Source organism: Amphiprion ocellaris, chromosome 9 (assembly GCF_022539595.1).
Source record: "Amphiprion ocellaris isolate individual 3 ecotype Okinawa chromosome 9, ASM2253959v1, whole genome shotgun sequence".
Lineage (NCBI taxonomy): Eukaryota > Metazoa > Chordata > Actinopteri > Pomacentridae > Amphiprion > Amphiprion ocellaris.
In genome coordinates, this window is record NC_072774.1 from 32,554,401 (window position 1) to 32,574,529 (window position 20,129).

At 40.5% G+C, this 20,129-nt stretch overlaps 1 protein-coding gene across 4 annotated transcripts in view; it reads right to left on the bottom strand.

Moving 5' to 3' along the window:
- Positions 1 to 4,264: 4,264 nt before the first annotated feature.
- The window catches only part of ldlrad4b (low density lipoprotein receptor class A domain containing 4b), a 287,600-nt gene continuing 271,735 nt past the window's right edge, over positions 4,265 to 20,129 (bottom strand). For all 4 annotated transcript variants that reach the window (XM_055013936.1, XM_055013935.1, XM_055013937.1 and 1 more), the window contains 3 exons: positions 17,722 to 17,876; positions 16,049 to 16,099; positions 4,265 to 11,226 (listed from right to left, as the gene is read on the bottom strand). In XM_055013936.1, the coding sequence (XP_054869911.1) occupies positions 10,633 to 11,226; positions 16,049 to 16,099; positions 17,722 to 17,876 (800 nt within the window). In that variant the 3' untranslated portion in view covers positions 4,265 to 10,632. The remainder of the gene's footprint in view (positions 11,227 to 16,048; positions 16,100 to 17,721; positions 17,877 to 20,129) is intronic.

Here is a 20,129-nt window from a genome sequence, read left to right on the forward strand (position 1 = left end):
CTATATATTAGTTATGAGGCTATTGGTACACATGAGGGCTGCACATGAAGTTTTGTGAGCTGAATTTTAGTGGAAAGGAGGTGCCAACAGTACAAACTAGCACTCCAGTCTCGTTATGGTGTGCACTAAATAAACTCCAAAGGTTTTTCCAAGTTTAAGCTGAGATTCTAATGATATCATCAAGGTTTATTTCTTCTACAGAACCTTAGAGGACATGACGCAGGTGAGCAAATTGTCCAGTCAGCTGGAATTTGAATTTGGAACTCAGCGCTTGGGGAATTTGCATCCATGTAGTATTCATACTAAACATTCAGCTATTGGGTCACCACTGGATTAATCTTGTAACTGGCCCCTGAACAAAAAGTTACTGCAGGACCTCACTGAGGCTGGCTCGTGGATATTGTAGTCTTTAGATCCATCTGCATGACCAAAATGAGATGATGTCTTTGAAACAAAGGTGTAAAGATTGAGACTGTTGGTTGTTACAAACATCCAGGACAGTCTCAATAATCTGAATAAACTCAGGGCAGCAGGTGATCAATGATTAGCACTGTCACCTCACAGCTAGAAGATTCCTGGTTTACGTCCTGGCCTGGGATCTTTCCTCTTCACTTTCAGTTTCCATGTTCTCCCTGTACATGTGTGGCTTTTCTCCAGGTTCTCCAGCTTCCTCTCACAGTCCAAAAACATGCTGAGTTTAAGTGATGATTCTAAATTGTCCGTAAGTGTGAATGTGAGTGTGATTGTTCGTCTCTATGTGTAGCCCTGTGATAGACTGTTACCTGTCCAGGTGTCACCTGCCTTCACCCTCAGTCAGCTGGGATAGACTCCAGCCCCCCATGACCCTGATGAGGATTAATCGGTGCATAGATGATTAAGTTCAACTATATTTGAAGTTATGCTCCACATAAGGACATACAGACTAAAAATGGCATCATAAATAGTGATGTAGCTTATAATGCAACACCCATGTTAGACAATGCTGTGCTTCAGGGATGCAAATAACTTCCTAAATTGCCAAATAGATGAACAGGCGGTTTGGGAAGTCCACCAGTCTTGGTGAACCTTCTCCAGGAGGTATCACATATTTAAATGTGTTAGCATTTCTTCAACCTGTTCTCCAATCAGGAGCAAATATTTAGAGGCTGCTTCCTGATAAAATATGGAGGTCAAAAACTTAGAAAGCAGTTTCCTCCTCCTCCTCCTCTTCTGCTTCCTGTCTGATGTTAAAAGGCTGGGAGAGGTTCAGACTCTGAAGATGCATCATGTCTCTGAACAAACAGCTGATGTATGCATGATTTCCTCTGCATGCCCTGCATCAGTCTGCCAGCTATTAATATGTGTGTGTGTAGTCAGGAGAAAGTGATTCAGGAGGAAATGTGAACAGTATTGGGATGGGTTGTGCTCCTTGCAGCGTTTTTCAGCAGGAGGTTCAGAGAGAGGACAGGAGGCGGGGCCCGGGGCCCACCCTCCCTCTGCTCTTGTAAGTGAGTCTAAGTGCTTTGAACATTAGCTTTGTTTCACTCCTGTGAATGTTATGACAAGTTGCCAGATGGGGTCTGTCTATAAATATAAACTGGCCTTGCTTCTGAAATATAGAGAAACTTATGTTTTATGCATTTCATTACTTTACAGGGCTGAGTGAGTCATTTGCTCCTGGCTCAGGAGGATCTGTGCCAACGACTCTTTAACAAAAAAACATCGACGAAGGGAGAGAGAGCTTTTTTATGTGACCTGGATCTGACCAGTACTGTGCAGGGAAGGGGAAGAATCAGCAGATTTAGAAGGAGGTTACATGCACCTCTGAAGCTCATCCCAGACTGTGCTTCCTTCATTCCTCCAAATCTTTAAAAGAAGGGAAACGTTTTGCAGTGCCATCTTTAACATATATGATCACCTCTTCCTCTTCTTGTTTGCTGCTGCAGAGACACAGTTGATAAACTCTGGTCCTCTGAGAGAAAATTCAGCAAAACACCTGTGTAAACTTCTGTCAACATAATCTGATTAATCATTTAATTGTTAGATGTAAGATCTTCACATCAGGATGTCTAAAAATGAGTAGAACAACATTTATATTTTGTTGTTCACTTACATGATCCCAAATGTTTCTATGTTCAAACTCGCAGAAATATATCATTCTATTCAATATAATGGTGATGTTAGTTTAGTTCACAAATGACTCCCCCACAAATGATTTTGATTCCAAAGAAATGGCCTTCATTGAACCCTAAGAACAACTTAAGATGGCAAGCATTACCACTTGTGGATCTAGAAGTGTACAAGCAATAAAATCCCCCAGAAAGAACGTATAATGAATCAGCTCAAATAAAAGAAATGTTAAAATCTGAAATTTGTCATTGAAAAATACATATAATTGTCCAGATGCACATTTAACAATTTCAAATCAGATAAAACAGCTTTAACTGACTAAAGATATTGCAAAACAAATACATACAACAAATATCCCACTGGACTGAGCTGGATAATCAACCCAGAAATGTTAGGACCACCTTAAAGCACCAGCACCAACTCAATTAGCAATTAATACGCTAAAGCAGGGTTAGTTAAAAGAATATAGTGGAAATCCTGCTAGTAATTAAAAATATATCGAGCATGAAGGAGTAATGAAACCTTCATTCAGCCTTCCATAAGTTTTCATTTGAGTAAAATCCAACAGGTTTGGTCAGAAGTGACAGTGTTTTCAAATTGGGCTGAAGCTTCCTCCTTTAAAAGGACTGAGGCTCCCTCTGGGCTTCACTCAAATAAGAACTATAATAAGGATCAGGGACAGATTTTGCCCATTTAGGATCCTTCATGAAAGGCCAGTCCACACAGGGACTGTGCCTCGTCAAAGTGGGAACCAAAGTTGTGACGAAATGTCAACATACTGTGTTGATGTGTGTTCTCAGCTCAGTTAAACTCCCACAGGAGGTGCCAGGGAGGCTCCATAACATCAAACCAAATGACTAAATCCTGGTGAAAAAACTTCAGGAGGAAAAGCAAGAAAAAACACAGGTGTTTGGGACAGGATGCAGAATTAGAGATTATGTTGAAAAAACTAAATTAGCATCAATCAATCAATCAGTGACTTTGAATCACAATTATGAATATTATATTCCAAGATATATTCTTTAATTCATTAAATAACATGGGAAGTAAACATTTTGTGCAGGCCAGAGTTACTTGAGCTCTGTATTCAAACCATGGTTTCACATACAGAATATGATTGGTTCTTGCCACAATAGGGCTGTCAACTGTGTACCAACCTGACTTCTGCACAACTGATAGTCCCAACCCCATTAAGAAGGCAAGAAGTTCCACAGATTAACCTTGAAAAGGCACAACTGTGAAGTGAAAACCATTTCAGGTTCTACCTCATGAAGCTCATCCAGAGAAGACCAAGAGTGTGCAAAGCAGTATCAAAGCAAAGAAGAATCTAAAATATAAAACATGTTTTGACTTATTTCACATTTTTTTGGTGACTACATGATTCCAGATGTGTTCATAGTTTTGATGCCTTCAGTGAGAATCTACAATGTAAATAGTCATGAAAATAACAACAAACCATTAAATGAGAAGCTGTGTTCAAACTGTGTTATGACAAACTAAATGGTTATTAAACTGCTGTAAGACTTGATTTTTTTTTAAGTGTAATTGTGTAGAGTTCCTGTTCCGATCCACTTCATGACAATACAGTGGCTGCATTGATGCCAGTGAGGTCTCTACATGTGTAAACAAACAACAGCTACTATCTCCTTTCAATCTAGTGTATTCATGTGTTTGTAGATCTGTCACTTACTCGACACATATTACATTGTCTGAACAAAGTACAGGAGCTGAAGTTTACTTTTTTTTATTTTATGGACGGTCTGTGACAATAATTAGCCAAAAAGGCAAAAAATTTCAGGTTTTACAAATGAATTATCAGTTACAGACTACAGACAGTCGTAAAGTACAGCAGGTTTGTCTGTCATGACGTGTTATATAGATAAAATGTTACTCTACAGTGTCATAGCTGGCAATTAACCCACTCAGGGTCTGGCGTGTCGCTGCATCAGACTTCAACCTGCGTCATCAAGCGATGCAGAAACGAGGCTAACAAGTGTGAGAAGATGCTGATCTGTCTTCTCGCATGTTATTTGGCTGCATCAGTGAGGATAGATAAAGATCCGAGTGGCAGCGCCGCTCAAACTGTAATCACATTACCAAACCTCATTATCTGTAGAAGACTACGGGAACAAACAGAGGGAGAACACCAGAGTAATCACTTTTAAAGTTTTATTCATTACGCTGCAGTTTGACTACAGCATAAGTACAAGCATAAAATCTTTGACTACAACAGCACTTAGAGCAACATTTTTTGATTTTTTTCTTCTTTTCTGTAAAAGTATTGCAATAACAGACCTTAGGCCTAAAACCTATTACATCACAATTGCTTAAATAAAAAGAGGCAAAATACACAACAATTTTACCTCTGTGTTTGGATATATAGATATATATATACACTGTATGGTTACTGAATACAGCCATATATATATGTAGATTTCAGCACAGAGGGGGGCGGGGGGAACGAGAAGGATTCATTTTGTAAATAAAGCAAACCGATGTTACAAAACCCATGATGGAAGCAGTCCTATGGTAACTGCCAAGACAGAGAGAATACCAAACTGTTGAGACATTATCATTGTTATTATTATCATCATTATTATTAAAATCTGGAACGATAAAAACAGCTACTTGTAGTCAGCAGTTGAGTACAGACTTCTGATAAGTGGAAAGAGGGAGCGCGCTGCAGGGGGAGAATCAGACCAAGATCAGTCTGAGTCCAAGTCAGTTCTTCAAGCTAGTGCAGGAAACGAAAAGAAAGAAAGAAAGAAAAAAAAGGTCTATTAAGAAGAAGGAGAGCCGAGCGGCGCTCCAGCCAAAGTTACAATAGAGATTTTTTCCAAATTAAAACTACACAACTGCCACTTATTTGGTGCTTTGAAGAGAAAATGGCGCGTTGCTATGTACATCGTCTATAGATAAGAATGAGCATGCTCTGCGGGTATTGTACAGTGGAGTTATCTTCAGTACATACTGTAAATAAATGACTGCAGATTAAACATGATTTCGTTTCAATATACTGTGCCACATATAACATTGTAATGTAGAAAATAACCATAAAAAAAATAAAGAGAGAAAAGTTAAATGACAGTTTTAACGGCATTTTTTTCCCCACTCGCTGGTGCAACTTTCCAATCTTGACCCTCAGTTTTTTTTCTTTATTTCCTTTTCCTTTAACAACCATGTGATGAAAAAGTCGACCACCCTTCTGAGCTGAAATGCTTTAATAACCAGTCTAACATCCAGCCAGACCTATAGCAGTGCCGAGTGTGCTCAGCAGGTTTTAATACTTTGGCAGATATACAAAACAACGGCTAAAAGAGACTAAAATTAAATGATTACAGAAGCACATTCTCCCATTTCATGAAGAAGCGCTGACGGCTCTTGTGTGCAGTGGTCGTCTCCCAAACTAGACAGCTTGCTTGTTTTTTGTTCGACCATTTACAAAGCGAGTTGAAATTCAACCGTTGGGCCGGCTGAAGTCGTGGCTTAAACACCGACTGATGTGTATGTGATATATGTTTTCGTAAAAGATCTTTGCAATAGAACTATACATTTGTTAGTCGATTGTGGTCAAAAGAAAACAACCAGCCAGTACCTGAATGATGGCTGGCACTGTGACAGAAGAATCCAATAAACAAGTGAATATCTTTTCTCAACAGCGTCCTTAATCCAGAGGTTATCTCATCCTTATCATAACAGACTATTATTTATAGCAAAATATTCTAAGTAGTAATTTGTATTTGTGTTGCAACCATATTCTAAGCATACTTTGCAAACCATGTTTCCATAAAAAAAAGACAAAGCACGTTTTTAACTGTAGGCATTTACAAATTTGATGCTGCCTTCTTAAAATTCTTATATTGTCTATACATTATATTACATTATTCACAACATCTTTTGTGGTTTCTACCCATTGGGTAGGATATGTGCATAATATATTCAAGTTATATACAGCACCTTACAAACAAACATAAAGAAAGACAGACTACTGAAAAAAGCACCGTTGGAAGTGAGGCACAACGAAGGTGGGAGCTTTTTGAGTGCAAGTGGGTTCCTATGTCTGCTCCACACACGGGTCACATTACTGCTTGGAATGGCTTCAGTTGCTTCTCTGGGAGCAACCGCTCCTGTCTGGCACAATGGCCGGTGAGCACGCTCATAACCGCTGCGCTCGTAACCAGAACCCACAGCTGAAAATGTTCAAGGTGGAGCTGCAAGTTTGGAAACAGGCACGCTGTTGATTCTGTGATCACGAGATCAGTAGAGTTTCAAGCAGACTTGAAATGAATTTAAGGTTCAGGATCAGATTCAGTCAAACAAAAGCTTGAGAATGCCCCTAAATGCCAAACATTGGACCAGACTCCTATCTGTCCGCGACTTTACAAAAAGACAGAAACAATCGTTTTTGGCAGTCCTGGCGTACGTCTGTTTTATTTTGCCAGACAGGTGGTGACCCCGCCGAGATAGAGCGCCTGCACAGATTCCGAGCAGCAGTCTGACTGAGGTGTGGTCTGCTCAAACATGAACATTAGGCACCTTATTTACTCACATAATAGTATCATGCAAACCTCCTTGTAGAAAACATAAAATTCATCTTTATATCCTCCATTTACAAGCTATGACTGCGCAGACAGAACAAGCTGAGAAAAACAACAGAAAGAAAGAAGAAAAAAAACTGGAGAAGAAATGCAGCTTTGAAGCAGGTCTGTACAGTCAAAGGCCAAAAGTGTTGGGACAATCTTAGCGGCGGCTGATGCACCTCAACTTTTCTGAAATCAAAATGTTTAAATACGGGTCTTGCTTTTCTCAATACTTGTGGGTTTGACTGCAGAGGGTCAGATTTCTCTCCCAGTTTTGGATGAGCTGAGGGGCACAGGATGGACTGAGGGAGGTGGGGGGGATGAGAAGCAGCAGTAGCAACAATAGTAGCAGCAGCAACAGCAATAGCAGCAGCGATGTAGCAACACACACATAACAGTAGAGCCAGATGGACACACACTGGGACACGTGCATACATTCAAACACACTGACGCTAACGGGATCAGTGGGCTTTTTGCTGACCAAACCTTCCATCATCATGATGCCTGCAGAGCGTAAAATCAGAGCTGTGAGCGCACAAGGAGGGGGAACATACGTCCATACAGAAACGTCTCCTGGTTCCTGGTCTGCTGCGTTAGCACTGTGTGAGACCTTCAAACACTAAACATTAATGTCACTTCATCAGGCAACTTCAAATTCGGGCTGCGTCTAGGAGCAGCAGACGATTACTGAGTCTTGTAAACAGTGACGAATTTAATTCAATGTTATTTCAGCATTAAAGGTGTTTAATACATACGTATGTTTGGAGGTGGTAAGAAGTCACTGTAAAGTGACTTAGTTTTGCTCTGACAGAAAGTGATAGAAGATCCTGAATCTGATATTTGATATTTTTCTTCTTGTGAACAAATCTCATGAAAAGATCCAAACCAACAATAAACAGCTCCGACCACCAAGCATTGAGTGTGTGTCTGTGTGTATGAAAGCCTGATAGATTTCATTCCTCTGAGCCATAGAGCTCTATTGTTGTCCAAAATCCCATCAGTGAGCCTCACTGTTGCACCAGGCGACGTGTTTCTTCCTTACCATGAACACACACATTATTATCTGGACTCAGTCCCTAATGCACCTTCCTTTTGCTGTAAATACCAACTCAAACACTAGAATCCACAGCTGGAAATAATCTCCAAACCATTTACTGTCTTTCATGTTTGCTAAAAACTACAGTTCCCAGGAGTTTACTATATCTCTTTTCTGTGAGCTGGACATTGGAAACACAGTTTGATTTAAAAAAAGGCCAACTTAACACTCTTTGCTTAAGCTTGCTGTTGAATATCAAATGGAGTTTGTCATCATGTGACTAAAGCATGAAGCTTTGGCCATGTGATTACAAGTCATACATAAGACAAAGATGGACTTTGGTGTCCAGCCAGTTCCAGAAAAAGCAGCAAATAATTTCACCTTGAGCCACAATCCATCTTTCCCTTATTTATAGTGTGTCCTCGACAGGAATGAGTAGGCTTGGGGTTGACTGTTAGGAATGTCAGGATTGAGAGATTTCATGGGATTTGTTTATAGAAAAATCTAAAATATCAACAGCATGTCACATTGAGGGTCAAAAAGGTCCATCTATAATCCAAATCCAAGCGTTTTCAGTGTACATGCTAACGTGCTGAGGCTCGTACTCAGCCTGTTTGGAATCAATAAGCAGTCTGAAACTGAGACGGTGAAAATACTCTATCAGGTGGTGTTTGCAGTTTTAGTGGAACCTGCGGGGTGGACTGGACTGTGACATGCACTTTCGTTGAGCTGTTACAGTGACATCACCACTGCACCGTGGTAATGACCACGGCGCATTTCTGAAGACTTTTTGAAGAGACACTGCTGAATTTCAATGAAAGCTCAATTGGTGTTGTGTTAATAGGCAAAAATGTCCTTGAATCTCTAAACTAAAAGCAGTCAGCTAATAAATCACTCGGCTACATACACACACACACACACACACGCACAGACAATACTCCTGCAGGAGCATTAAGTGCTTTTCTGTGTTGTTAAGAGGTCTGACCAACAAACACACATGTACACACTTATACAGCGAGGAGAGGACTGCACTAGCACGCTGCCAAACAAGGGCTCCACTCCAGTCTCCACTTTAAAGGGCTTGGCGGACTCTGCATCATTTGATCGCACTTTTTCTGCACACAGATGGAAGGAGGGATGATGAACCCAGTGCTTATCAAAGACACTGGTAGAAAGCAGTGCTAGGAGGAGGAGGAAGGGGGCACAGGTGCTGAACGCAAACAAGCAAGAGGAGACAGAGAAAGCGCACGAGCAGAGGAGAAGGCAACGATGAGCAGAGAAAAAGGCTAGATTTTCAAAAAGGTTTTTTGTTTCTTTTACAAAAAGGACCCTCCCATAGCCCTTTGACTTCCACCACATACAGTTTCGTTTAAAACCTGATTGCTGTGCTGGCGGATGCAGACAGAAATCGTCACTTTGTGTCATCTTTTTTTTTTTTGTGGCTTTAGAGACGTGAAGACCGAGAGCCGAGCCTCCATTTTTTTGTAGGTTTTTTTTCTTGTTGTTGTTTTGCTTTGTGTATTCATCGTCATGGCGGCAGGTGATCGAGTTCAGTGTGGCCGTTGGCAGAATGCACTGTGCATGTGGAGATGAGCAGTGACAGGGGGGTGGGGTGGGGTGGGGGGGCTGGATGAAGGAAACAGGAAAGAGGAAGTGTCAGGTGCTTAGATGTCGAGACAGATTTGAAAAGAGAAGAATCTGCTTTGACCAGGCTGCTTGTGTGGACACTTCAATATGTTGTTTTGTTGGTTTTTGGCTGTGGAATTCTGTTTTCAATTGTTTACTTGATATCAAGCATCTAGGCCAGATTTCCCTCAAAACCTATTTTCAATCATGCTAGATCTTGCTAAGCAGAGTTTATGAACTCCTCTGCTTTGGGGAAATCCACCTCTAAGTCTCTGTAATAAACTACAAGAGGAAGTACGAATGTTTTGTCCACCAAGCGGCTGGTCACAAGGCAGATTTCTTCCCCCCACAAGGCTAAAGTGAACACAGACGTGAAGCAGTACAAGGTTATTCTCTTACTAAGTCTCACTGTGCCTGTGGTGTAAGCAGACAGAGATGTTGTAGGCTGGGTACGAGTATTTCTTGCAGTTTTCAAAAAAGGACATAAGCTTATAATACTTTAGTTTTTTTTGCTCCCAACTGTTTAAACAACTTTGGAGCCAAAGTTCAGTCAGTCAATTAGTCCATTCATGAAAAGGACAAAAAAAAAAAAAAAAAAACCCAACAAAAAACAAAAACTGGAAATTTAAAAAAAAAAAACAAACATCATCATTATCATCATCACATAACATCATTTCCCTCTTCTCTTTTACAACAAAAAGATAGTGCAACTTTTAGATAACTTTTCTTTTTTGTTTTGAATGTTAGAACGAGTCTTTTTTCCCCCTTTGTTTTGCTTCCTCGTGAACCTTGGCACTAAGATTTGGGTTTGTGAGTCTCTTGTTTTGTTGTGGTCTCTGTAAGTCCTTGATTCTCAGTTCTTGCTTTGTGCACAGATCCCGGTCCGAAAAATTAAACAAAAATGGAAAAACATCCTCCTCTTTTCCCGAGGACTGAGCTGTCACCCGAAGGGGCAAAAACGAGAGCATTGTTTCAATCTGTGCTAGCAGTGTGTTTCTTTCTCAAAATGAAGGAACAAAAAGTCTCCACGCAGTGCATACATCCTGCCCCAGCAGTTTGAATTATTAACGTCAGAAAGAAACTGAAATGAAATCAACTCTTGGTTTCTGTCTTCTTGTTTTGCTGTCGCTAAGGTTGATATTTATTTGTGCATGGGAGTGTGGAGAGGACATGAGAGACAGAGAGAGCGATAGAGAGACCACTGCTTACAGCTGATCAGGATGAACAAGAGAGACAGTTTTCAGTCTGGGTGGGTGGCCTCACCTGTCCCTCCCCTCTTCTTCACACCAGGTCCTCTGGTTGGCCGTCCTTGGCCTTGGCAGGTACTATTGTGCTTTCTGATTGGCTCTGCTGCTGGATCGTCCTGCTCCCCGGCCCCCCCGGCCTCCCCACCCTCTGGTTATTGCTGTGCTGGTGTAGAAAGAACGTTGAGCCGGGGTAGTGGCCCATCACCTCACTGTATGCCGGTGGGGGACCCTCCATGCGCCCGTGGCTGCTGGAGTTGGCCGCACTGATGCCCGAGTTACTGCTAGGTGGCCTTGGCCCACCCCCACCGATGCCTCCCCCTCCTCCCCCCACTCCTCCCAGGCTGCCGCCTCCACCCATGTCGATCAAGTCACTGTCGTAGATGGTCCGGTTGGGCGGCGCCCTCACCGACTCACGGTTGAGCTCCATCTGCTGCTCAGGGTCGCGGAGTTGCAGGGTGCAGGGTCCCTGGTACGGCGGGGGCTCCTCTCCGTCTGACAGCGAGATGGTGGGCGGCAGGTCGATCTGGTGCTGCAGGTAGGGGTAGGTGGGCTGGAAGCGGCTGAAGCGGTCGCGCTGCATGAAGGAGGGAGCAGTGAAGCGATCCCTGGCCTGCGGAGCATATAATACCTGAGAGAGAGAGAGAGACAGGGAGGAGAGAAAGGAGATGAAAAGAGGAGGAGGCAGGAAAATCAAGGGAAAGGGAAGAGAGTGAGGGAGAGAAGAAGAGAAGGGGGAGAGAGGGGAGAGCACATTGCCAACAGGAAGGAAGGAGATTAGAAAGAGGGAAAGAAGAGGAGAAACCAAAGGATGAATCAGCGAGCATCAGCAGGCAAAAATCAACATCACAATATTAATACAAATATTTTTTGATGCTGATATGACACATAACTGTATGCAAAATCACACAAAATAATGAAATCGAGTTTGTTTTACTATTTTATACATGTACTAAAAAAACTTCAACACTAATTTTATCTCCTTTAATAAGAAAATTGTTGAAATCATTCATTTTGATCCTTTCCCTTGGCAGCTACTCTTAAATGAAATGCTGAAACTAAAAAAAACACAAGTACCACTACTTCAAAAACAACAATGATAAACTGCTTCTTTTGTCTGATCAAAAGTCCAGAAATATGTAATTAGCAATGTGGCTCGAACCAGAAAATGTTTGTTTTTTTCTTGCTAAGTGATTTTAATGATGATTATTAATTTTACGGCGATTGAGTAAACGTTTGATCATTTAGTTATTAAAAAAACTAAATACAGTAAAAATTATCTTGTGCAACCATAAATCACAACATATTCACTGAACAGTCCATCATTAGCTGAGCAGTTAATCCCCTGTCTTGTACATTTCCTATGATTTAAGAACATGTAAACCACTTGTGGCCACATGTCCCTTCATGGCTACATAATGTCAACTCAAACCTTTACTATCCACATTGATTACAAAAGTAAGAAGATTATTACTTGATAAGTGTTGAGCATCTCATCAGTATACAGTATGTAGAGTGGCACATGGTGAGTATGCAACAGTTTTTATGTTATTGCTAGCTGCTTTGAAAATGCACTTTGATGCAGTATAACTGAATTCAATGCAAACCCTCCAGTGGGTGATTGTCCTGTTACAGCAAAAACATACACCAGTACGTCACCAGTTAGCTCGTACATGAACTAAAGTGTAATCACAGTGAAAGAAAGAAAAGATCCCCCTCTAAAACAGAACAACATCCAACATATCGGTTCATCCACCAGCTTTTGTCAGAGATCTTCACCTCAATTAACACTTCAGACTGTGACGGCATGATCCATTTCTTCATTTCTCACATTTCTATCCAATTGCACACATTTCTACTGTGGCGAGTCATTATCAGAGGGAAACCATATCAATTAGTGACTGTGGCTCTAATAGTCAACCCCCACTGACAAGGCAGTCTGGATGGAGAGAACAGACTGGGAAAAAACCTGGGGGGGGAGTAGAGGATCAGGGCAATTGAAATGGAGAGACAGAGGGAGAGAAAGAGTGGAAGTGAAAGGATTAAAAAGAAAGGCTACTGAGATAAGGAGAGAGAAAGAGAGTAGAGAAAGGTGAAGGAGAAGAAAAAGCCGTGGAGATAAAGAAAGCAAGGAGAGAAACGGAGAGCTGGAGACATAAGGGAAGAGAACAGAGAGAGAGAGAAAGTGTAGAGATAGACAGATAGACAGACGGAAGGGGGGGAGAAAGGTGTGTAGCTGATAGAGGGAGCAGAGCAGCAGAGCAGGGCAGCTCTCAGACGGCTGTCTAGACAGTGTCAGGGGAGGTGTTGCTGATTAATGACGCACCAAAAACCATCCACACCCCCTCCCCTACACACACACGCACACGCACACGCACACGCACACACACACACACACACACACACACACACACACACACACACACACACACACACACACACACACACACACAGCCCCCATCCCTGCATCTATCAGCCACCCACACTCACTGGCTGCATCTCCCTCTGCGCTTGTGTCTCCACGGCCTTCTCCTGTTTTCTGGGTCTCTGTAGGTGCTCTGACGCTGACACTGTTTTTACCTCCTTTCAGCCTTCTGAACCTCTTTCTTTCAGTCTTTCCTCTCTGCATCCAAACATCCCCTCTCTCTCTTCTTCTCCGTTAGTTATGTTTACACATGAGGCTTTTAACTGGCAGCCTACTCCAGATGAAAGCAAATTTGGTGTGTTCGCTTTTGTTCCTAGAGAATACCACAGTATGTCCGACTGGCCAGCCTCAACTTCTCACACAGCCTGAATATATGAAGATCTGCCACTTTACAGTGCTAACATGTGATTGGTTGCAGTTTTCAGCCTTCTTTGAACTCCCTGTTCTCCCAAAGCGTCTCTTCCCACTGCGACTTGTAAGCTCCTCCATCTGTCATGGACGCCATTAAATAAACAGATCACCGGTCATAGTGAGTATACTGGCATTTGTTTGCAGTTCTGAATTCACGAGTCTTTGAGAACATGCCAATTTTGATTTCGTTTGGAGTATTGTGCCAGCCGCACCCAGTGCAACAGCTCCAATTCCTGGATGATCAAATATTTACAAGCAACCAGAATGCAAATGTCAGGATCTTTGTGCCCTGACTGTATTCCTGTAACCACAGAACAATTATTGAAGGTCAAGTCCTTCTAAATAAGCCAACAACGACAGCAAAAAAGAGCTGAGAGGAGACAGAGACATCTTTTATAGCAGAAGGAAAGCATGTAGATTAGACAAGAGAGATGTCTCAGTTGGTTCAGGTCTCTTTTCACTGTTTGATTCCTTTAAGTTGTCTAATTACGGACTTTACTTTTTTTCCTACACTGCTTCTGAATGTCAAACTGTTTAATGCATTTTAATTACCACCATTCAGTAATTTTCACATACTATAGAGTTTGAGTCATTTTTACAACACAGAAATGAGGCAACAGAAACCAAGTTTGACAGCTGGATTGCTTTAGAGCACCAAGAGCATGTTTTATGGCACAAAACATCACAATGTGGAACTTGTTTGGTGAAGCCACGCAGGACATAGAATAGAAACATGGATGAAATCTATGAACTATTGGTAACATTCGTAATTATAAGTAGGGCTGCCCTTAATAGTCACCCAAACATTAGTTGATGAGGGGAGCGTTAGTTGTCGGCTTGGCTGAGAGGAGAACAAAGGGAAAATAACTCAGACAATATTATTTACATAGCTGGTCCCTGCAGTTATTGATTGTAGTTACATATGTTGGACAGGAAATCTGAAATGTGGGATCATTTCAGTGGGTAAAAGACACCCCAACATGGTGGCAAACTCAGGGTTTTGTCAGAAATCCCGGGACAGGCCCGGGTGGGACTGAAGGTGTACTGGATGATCAGGCTGAATAACAAAATGTTCAGTCTCCTTGCTGATCTTTCATTCAGAATCATTAGCCTACTTATTTCCTAGTGTTGCTGTGGCTCCCTTTGTGAATGATGCTTGTAATTATATTTTAAAGACTCATTATTAGCTGTGGTTTCATATTTCTGTGTAATGTAGCATAGTGTTGATCATGCTAGCTTACTTATGATGCTCTCTGTCAGTCCTGGAACCCAAATCATGTCTGATGCACCCCAAAAAAATCTATTTCCGGAATAAAATGTATATCATAAATGTGCCACGAATAGTTGATTAATGGCTTCAATTAACGACTACTAGTAAACTAGAAAAATCTTTGGTGGCAGCTCTAGTAATAGGAAATGCCAAAAGTCTTCTCCATACTGTCATTCTCTCTGGAAATTATTTGACAGCACTATTAAGGGACAGTGAGCATCTTTGAAGATAAGATTTTCAGTAAAGCAGTTAACATAACAGACCATAGGAGTGTTGGGTCAACTCTATAAATACTGTCATGTATCCATTCCCTGTGCTGCTAATAAAGATTTTATCACTATTAAATCGATGTCCCTGAGAACCACAGGAGAAAAGTGTAGCTCTTAATTCTGAGTGTTAAAAACTATGATTTTCACTTTGACCAGAACTGTGCCGCCTAACCAAATGGGTCCAACTCAGAAGTTCCGAAACGTCAGCTGTTCACACTGCGCTTGTTCTGGTAAAACACAAAATAATTGGGAAGCACAAGAAAGGAACAATTTGCTACAATAATTATGACTGAGATGCAGCAAGTGTGTCATTTTGTCTTGATCTAAGTTTTAGATCATATTGTCGAGGCCTAGCTAACATATTGTGCAGTGTTTAAGTGCTTAACTAAGAATAGTAGAGTGGCTATATTTGGTGACCATTGTAAGTTCAAATGATGTTTTTGAATGGAGAGAGTACCAAAAAAGCATCAGTGTCACTAGGACAACAAGCGTTCTTATGTCTGTTTATAGAGTATTTCAGAATTCATCAGCCCTGACGGTGTCTAGTTTAGCACAGATTAATCTACAGAAGTTTCTGAAGGGTCCTCTAACAGGGTGGCAAAAACAAATTCATGACAAGAGAAAGCGAGTTCATAGCTTCTGCAGAAATAAGGCAGGGAGAAAATACATCAAATAGCCAAGAGTTAGAGCTGTTGCAGATGATGAGCTCAAAAACAAAGTCAGGAAAACTCAAGCTGTCACAGAAAATGATTTAGAGAGAGCAATAAGCTGGCTGCAGTAACTCAGTTAGCTGCTTAGTGGCTACATGCTAGAAAAGGACCTGTCTGCAGAGGCCTGACAGAGCACTGAAGTCATTCTGTACATCCAACCATTAGATTCAGTAACTACCTGAATCTAATGGTTGGGTATACTACATTCAGTATAGACGCAGCCCTGCTCTGTGTGTGTCCTGTAAATGTATTGAAGGGACTGGATAAGGACACAGCCATCTTTGAGTTCCTATAATACATCCATGATCCTCACAGTGAACAAGGCTTGGCTGTGGGTGTAACAGGGGTCAGTGTGGTGGTCGTCTTACCTCTGAGGCACCTTGTCGAGAGCCACTGTCTGAAGGCCACAGACACCCATCCTACACACCGAGACAGACAAAACAAAGAAGGAGGTTAAGATTTAAAATGGTCCCAGACTGTTATGCATCTGTCTGAAACTTGGAATAGGTTTGAGTTTTAGTGGCATTTTCATGCAGTAATGTCACTAATAAACATATGTTAGTGTATATTTAGATTTAACATGCATTTGACAATGTATCTCACGCATGATAGACTTACGGTGGCTGATCAAGCCTTAGTAATCTAAAATCATTATTGCTTTGTTGTTTGCTATGTCTGGAATGGATTTTGATGTAGAACCATTAAGCTGATGAAAATTATTTTTCCTTGAAAAAAAGATGAATAGAGGTGAAAAACACCCAAAAAGTAAGATTTAATGAGGACACAAAAGATGAAACAGCAGCGCAGAGAAACGCCTGATTGCTTCAAAACCAAAATCCTGCCCTGTTTGGGAGCGAGGACAACAAAAGCAGACAGCTTCTGTCTTAAAAATAGGCAGGATTAAAGCTACAACAAAGAAACACAACTATCAAATAATTGCAGTTTCCCTTGGTCTACATTTGACTTGAGGATCTTTTCTCAGACGGCACAGTCAACAATATTTAGTGGAAAAAAGAGAAATGAAAAGGAGGACAAACATGCATAAATCCTGTTTTTTTATGTGTCTTTTAGGGGCAAAGGCCATTGGCTAGTCTTACAAATAGCTCTATCTCTGCTACAGGGCTTTCTCCACTCGTTGCTCTCTGATGTTGCATTTATGCCATTTTTTACTTTGTGTCTGCTTCTCTTTGCATAATTTCTGCTTTGATTGGACAGTGCGGAGTACATAGTGTCGAGAGAAATGAAAAAAGAGAAGATGAGCGTTAGTAGCTAAATGTAAATAATCTGTAATAAAACCGCCGGGATCAGTTCAGATGCTGGTGTCGAAGCTGAAGATAATTACGCATCACATTCTGTACCTGAGCCTACTTCAGAGGATGTAATTTTGCAACGTGCATATAAGCAACTGTGTGTGTTTGTCCCAGAGTGCCGACATGTCAGTATGGGGGCAGAGCCACTGCTGTCTAGACGGCGCTGTAGTGAATTAAACATCAAGGCCTGACAGAGTCTGGCTCTGAAGAAACCAATTCAGCAAGTTCACCTAACAGACTGAAGCAAAGCTGTTACCTCAGTGAAACTGGGACAGAAACTCCGACTGGGATAAAAGGATTCATTTAGCTCAGCACAGCTTTACTGGGAACATACTGGTAAGCTATGTTTGTCCTGCTTCAGAAATGAAGAAATGTACTGTCACAATGACTAGGCAAGGACATTTAGTGACAAAAGATGAACACACACACACACACACACACACACACACACACACACACACACACACACACACACACACACACACACACACACACACACACACACACACACACACACACACAGACAGACAGCATTTCACTCCCTATCAGTTTAGATCAAAAATGTTACTGGCATGGATGCTGGGAGAACAGTGCTGCCAGAGCGACAAAACACAACCCAACACAGACAGTCTCTTTTTGTCTCTTGCACACACGCACGCACGCACGCACGCACGCACGCACGCACGCACGCACGCACGCACACACACACACACACACACAGAGTTACTAACCTGCTGCAGGGCATGATCGTGCCTGCGGGCCTGGCTCTGCCTTGTTATGAAGGACCAGGTGGAGAGCTTGTAGTGGTTGAGCAGGCAGATGATCACCACCACCATCACTGTCATCACCACAATGATGATGACAATCTGAACAAACTCCAGTTCAGCTGCACAAACACATGGAAAGAGAGAGGAAGATTAGCATCAAACATGTAGGAGGGATACAGGTTCAAATCACAGGATAAGCACAGTTTCAGAAAGCCTACACTGTGAGATATAAAGGTCATACATGAGCTTGTCAATAGTTATTATTATTGATTCATTTGTAGATTGTTGCCTAGATGAATCAGTCTGTTTACAAAATTCACAAAATATGAAAAAAATATATTTTTTCACAGTTTCCCAGAGCACAAGCTAACCCTTTCAGATACTCACTTTACTTCTACAGAAGCAATGAAGTAAAAACTTGCTAACTTTGGCATATTTGCTTAAAAATGTTGTCAATGGAAAATGAAAGTTGCTGCAGTTTTATTAATTAAATAATTGCCTCTGTGATGTTGCTAAAAATAACACCTGTGACTTTCCTTACAGTATTCATTAGTGTTGAGTATACAAAACATAAAGAAGCTTTTTTTTTTTTTTTTTTTTTTAAAGAATGCACTTTTAAGATGTCGGTTTCTACACTGCAAAAACTCAAAATCTTACCGAGTCTATTTGTCCTATTTTTAGTGAAAATGTCTCATCCCACTTGATTTAAGATAAATTCACTTAACAAGAGACATTTCAGCAGATGGAGGGACTTGTTTTAAGACAGTGCATCTTAAATATCTTGTTAAGTCAAACAATCTTGAAATTATCTTGTTTTGAGTTGAATTTTACAAGAAAACTCAAAATAAGTTCAACCCTCGTGTCGTCCTGCGGGTCAAAATTGACCCGTTTTAAAGTTTGAAAATGCAGGAAAAAAATATATTTTCCCAGTGAAACTTCTGATGTCCACATTTTCAACATTTTTGGGAAATCTTTGAACATTTTTTGGTGGAAAAAAAGAAATGTTAAAAATGTTTCTTAAGAACATTCACAAAAAAATCAACTAAAATCCAGCGCTGGATTTTGGTTGATTTTTTGGTGAATGTTCTTAAAGAAACTATTAGAAGTTTTACTGATATATATGGAATCACTTTAGATATTTTTAGGATTTTTTTTTTGGACGATTTTTACTAATTTTTTGAAAATATTTGCAAGAATTTTCTTGCCAAATTTGGGGGACATTTTTTTAAAATAAAACTTTTAAGCGAAACTTTTAAGGAGTTATTGGAATTTTCTTCCTGAAGGTTTTGCAAATTTTCAGAAATTTGGAGATGTTTTGCTGATTTTTAAATTTTTTTTTCAGACAAGGAAACAATATTTTTTGGTGTCCGTGAATTTGGACAACAGGAGGGTTAATACATCTCAGATTAGGACATTACATGAAAACAAAAATCTATTTTTGAGTGAAAAACTGCTTTTTAAAAATTTTTTATTTATTTATTTATTTATTTTCTTTTTAGCATATCTGGCTTATTTTAACACACATAAGCTTGACAATCCTGGTAAAATATAGCTTAAAATAAGTTTTCCCAGCTAATTTTGAGATCTCAAGATTCTAAATATCACATCTTTTTTCAAGAAATATTACCAAGCCATTTTTCACTTGTTCTATTGGCAGATTTTTTCACTTATTTCAAGGTATTTCAAGGTATTTCCTTTAAATAAGGTTTTTTTCTTGTTTTGAGAGGGGCATTTTTTCCAGTAAACTAGTCAACTTTACAAGCCTTTCGCAAAAATGACATATTTACACTTAAATAATTATGCTTAAATTAATACATTTCCACCCTTTTAAAATGCATGAGGAGGGCAAAATATACTGCAGCCTTGTACATCATCACCATCTGCAACAATGTAAATAATTAACATAAAGTCAAATTTTCACTTTTCTGACAATGACAACAACAGCTGAATATGTAGAGGCTTTGTAAACTTAGAATTACTGCAGAGCTTTAATATAGGATTGCTCTGACTTGAACATAAATTCTTAATAATGTCTTTGATGTGTGTATGCGTTTTCCCCATCCTTCCTCTTTTCTTAATCTTAATGTCCTACTCACAACCATGACACAATTTAAGAGCCAACCCCTGATTACAAGATTCAGTCCACCATCCTTTTGCAACAGAAGACATTAGGTCAGGCGACAGAGATGTAACTAATGACGATTTCCATTAGCAATTAATTTGCTGGTAATTTTGTTGATTAGTTGATTGATTTTGTCAACGAAATGTTACAGAATAGTGAACACTTTACATTCTAATTTCCCAGAAACAAATACAATGTCTTCAAATGTCAATTATTGCCCAACACAGCTGCCTAAATCCCTACATTTCAT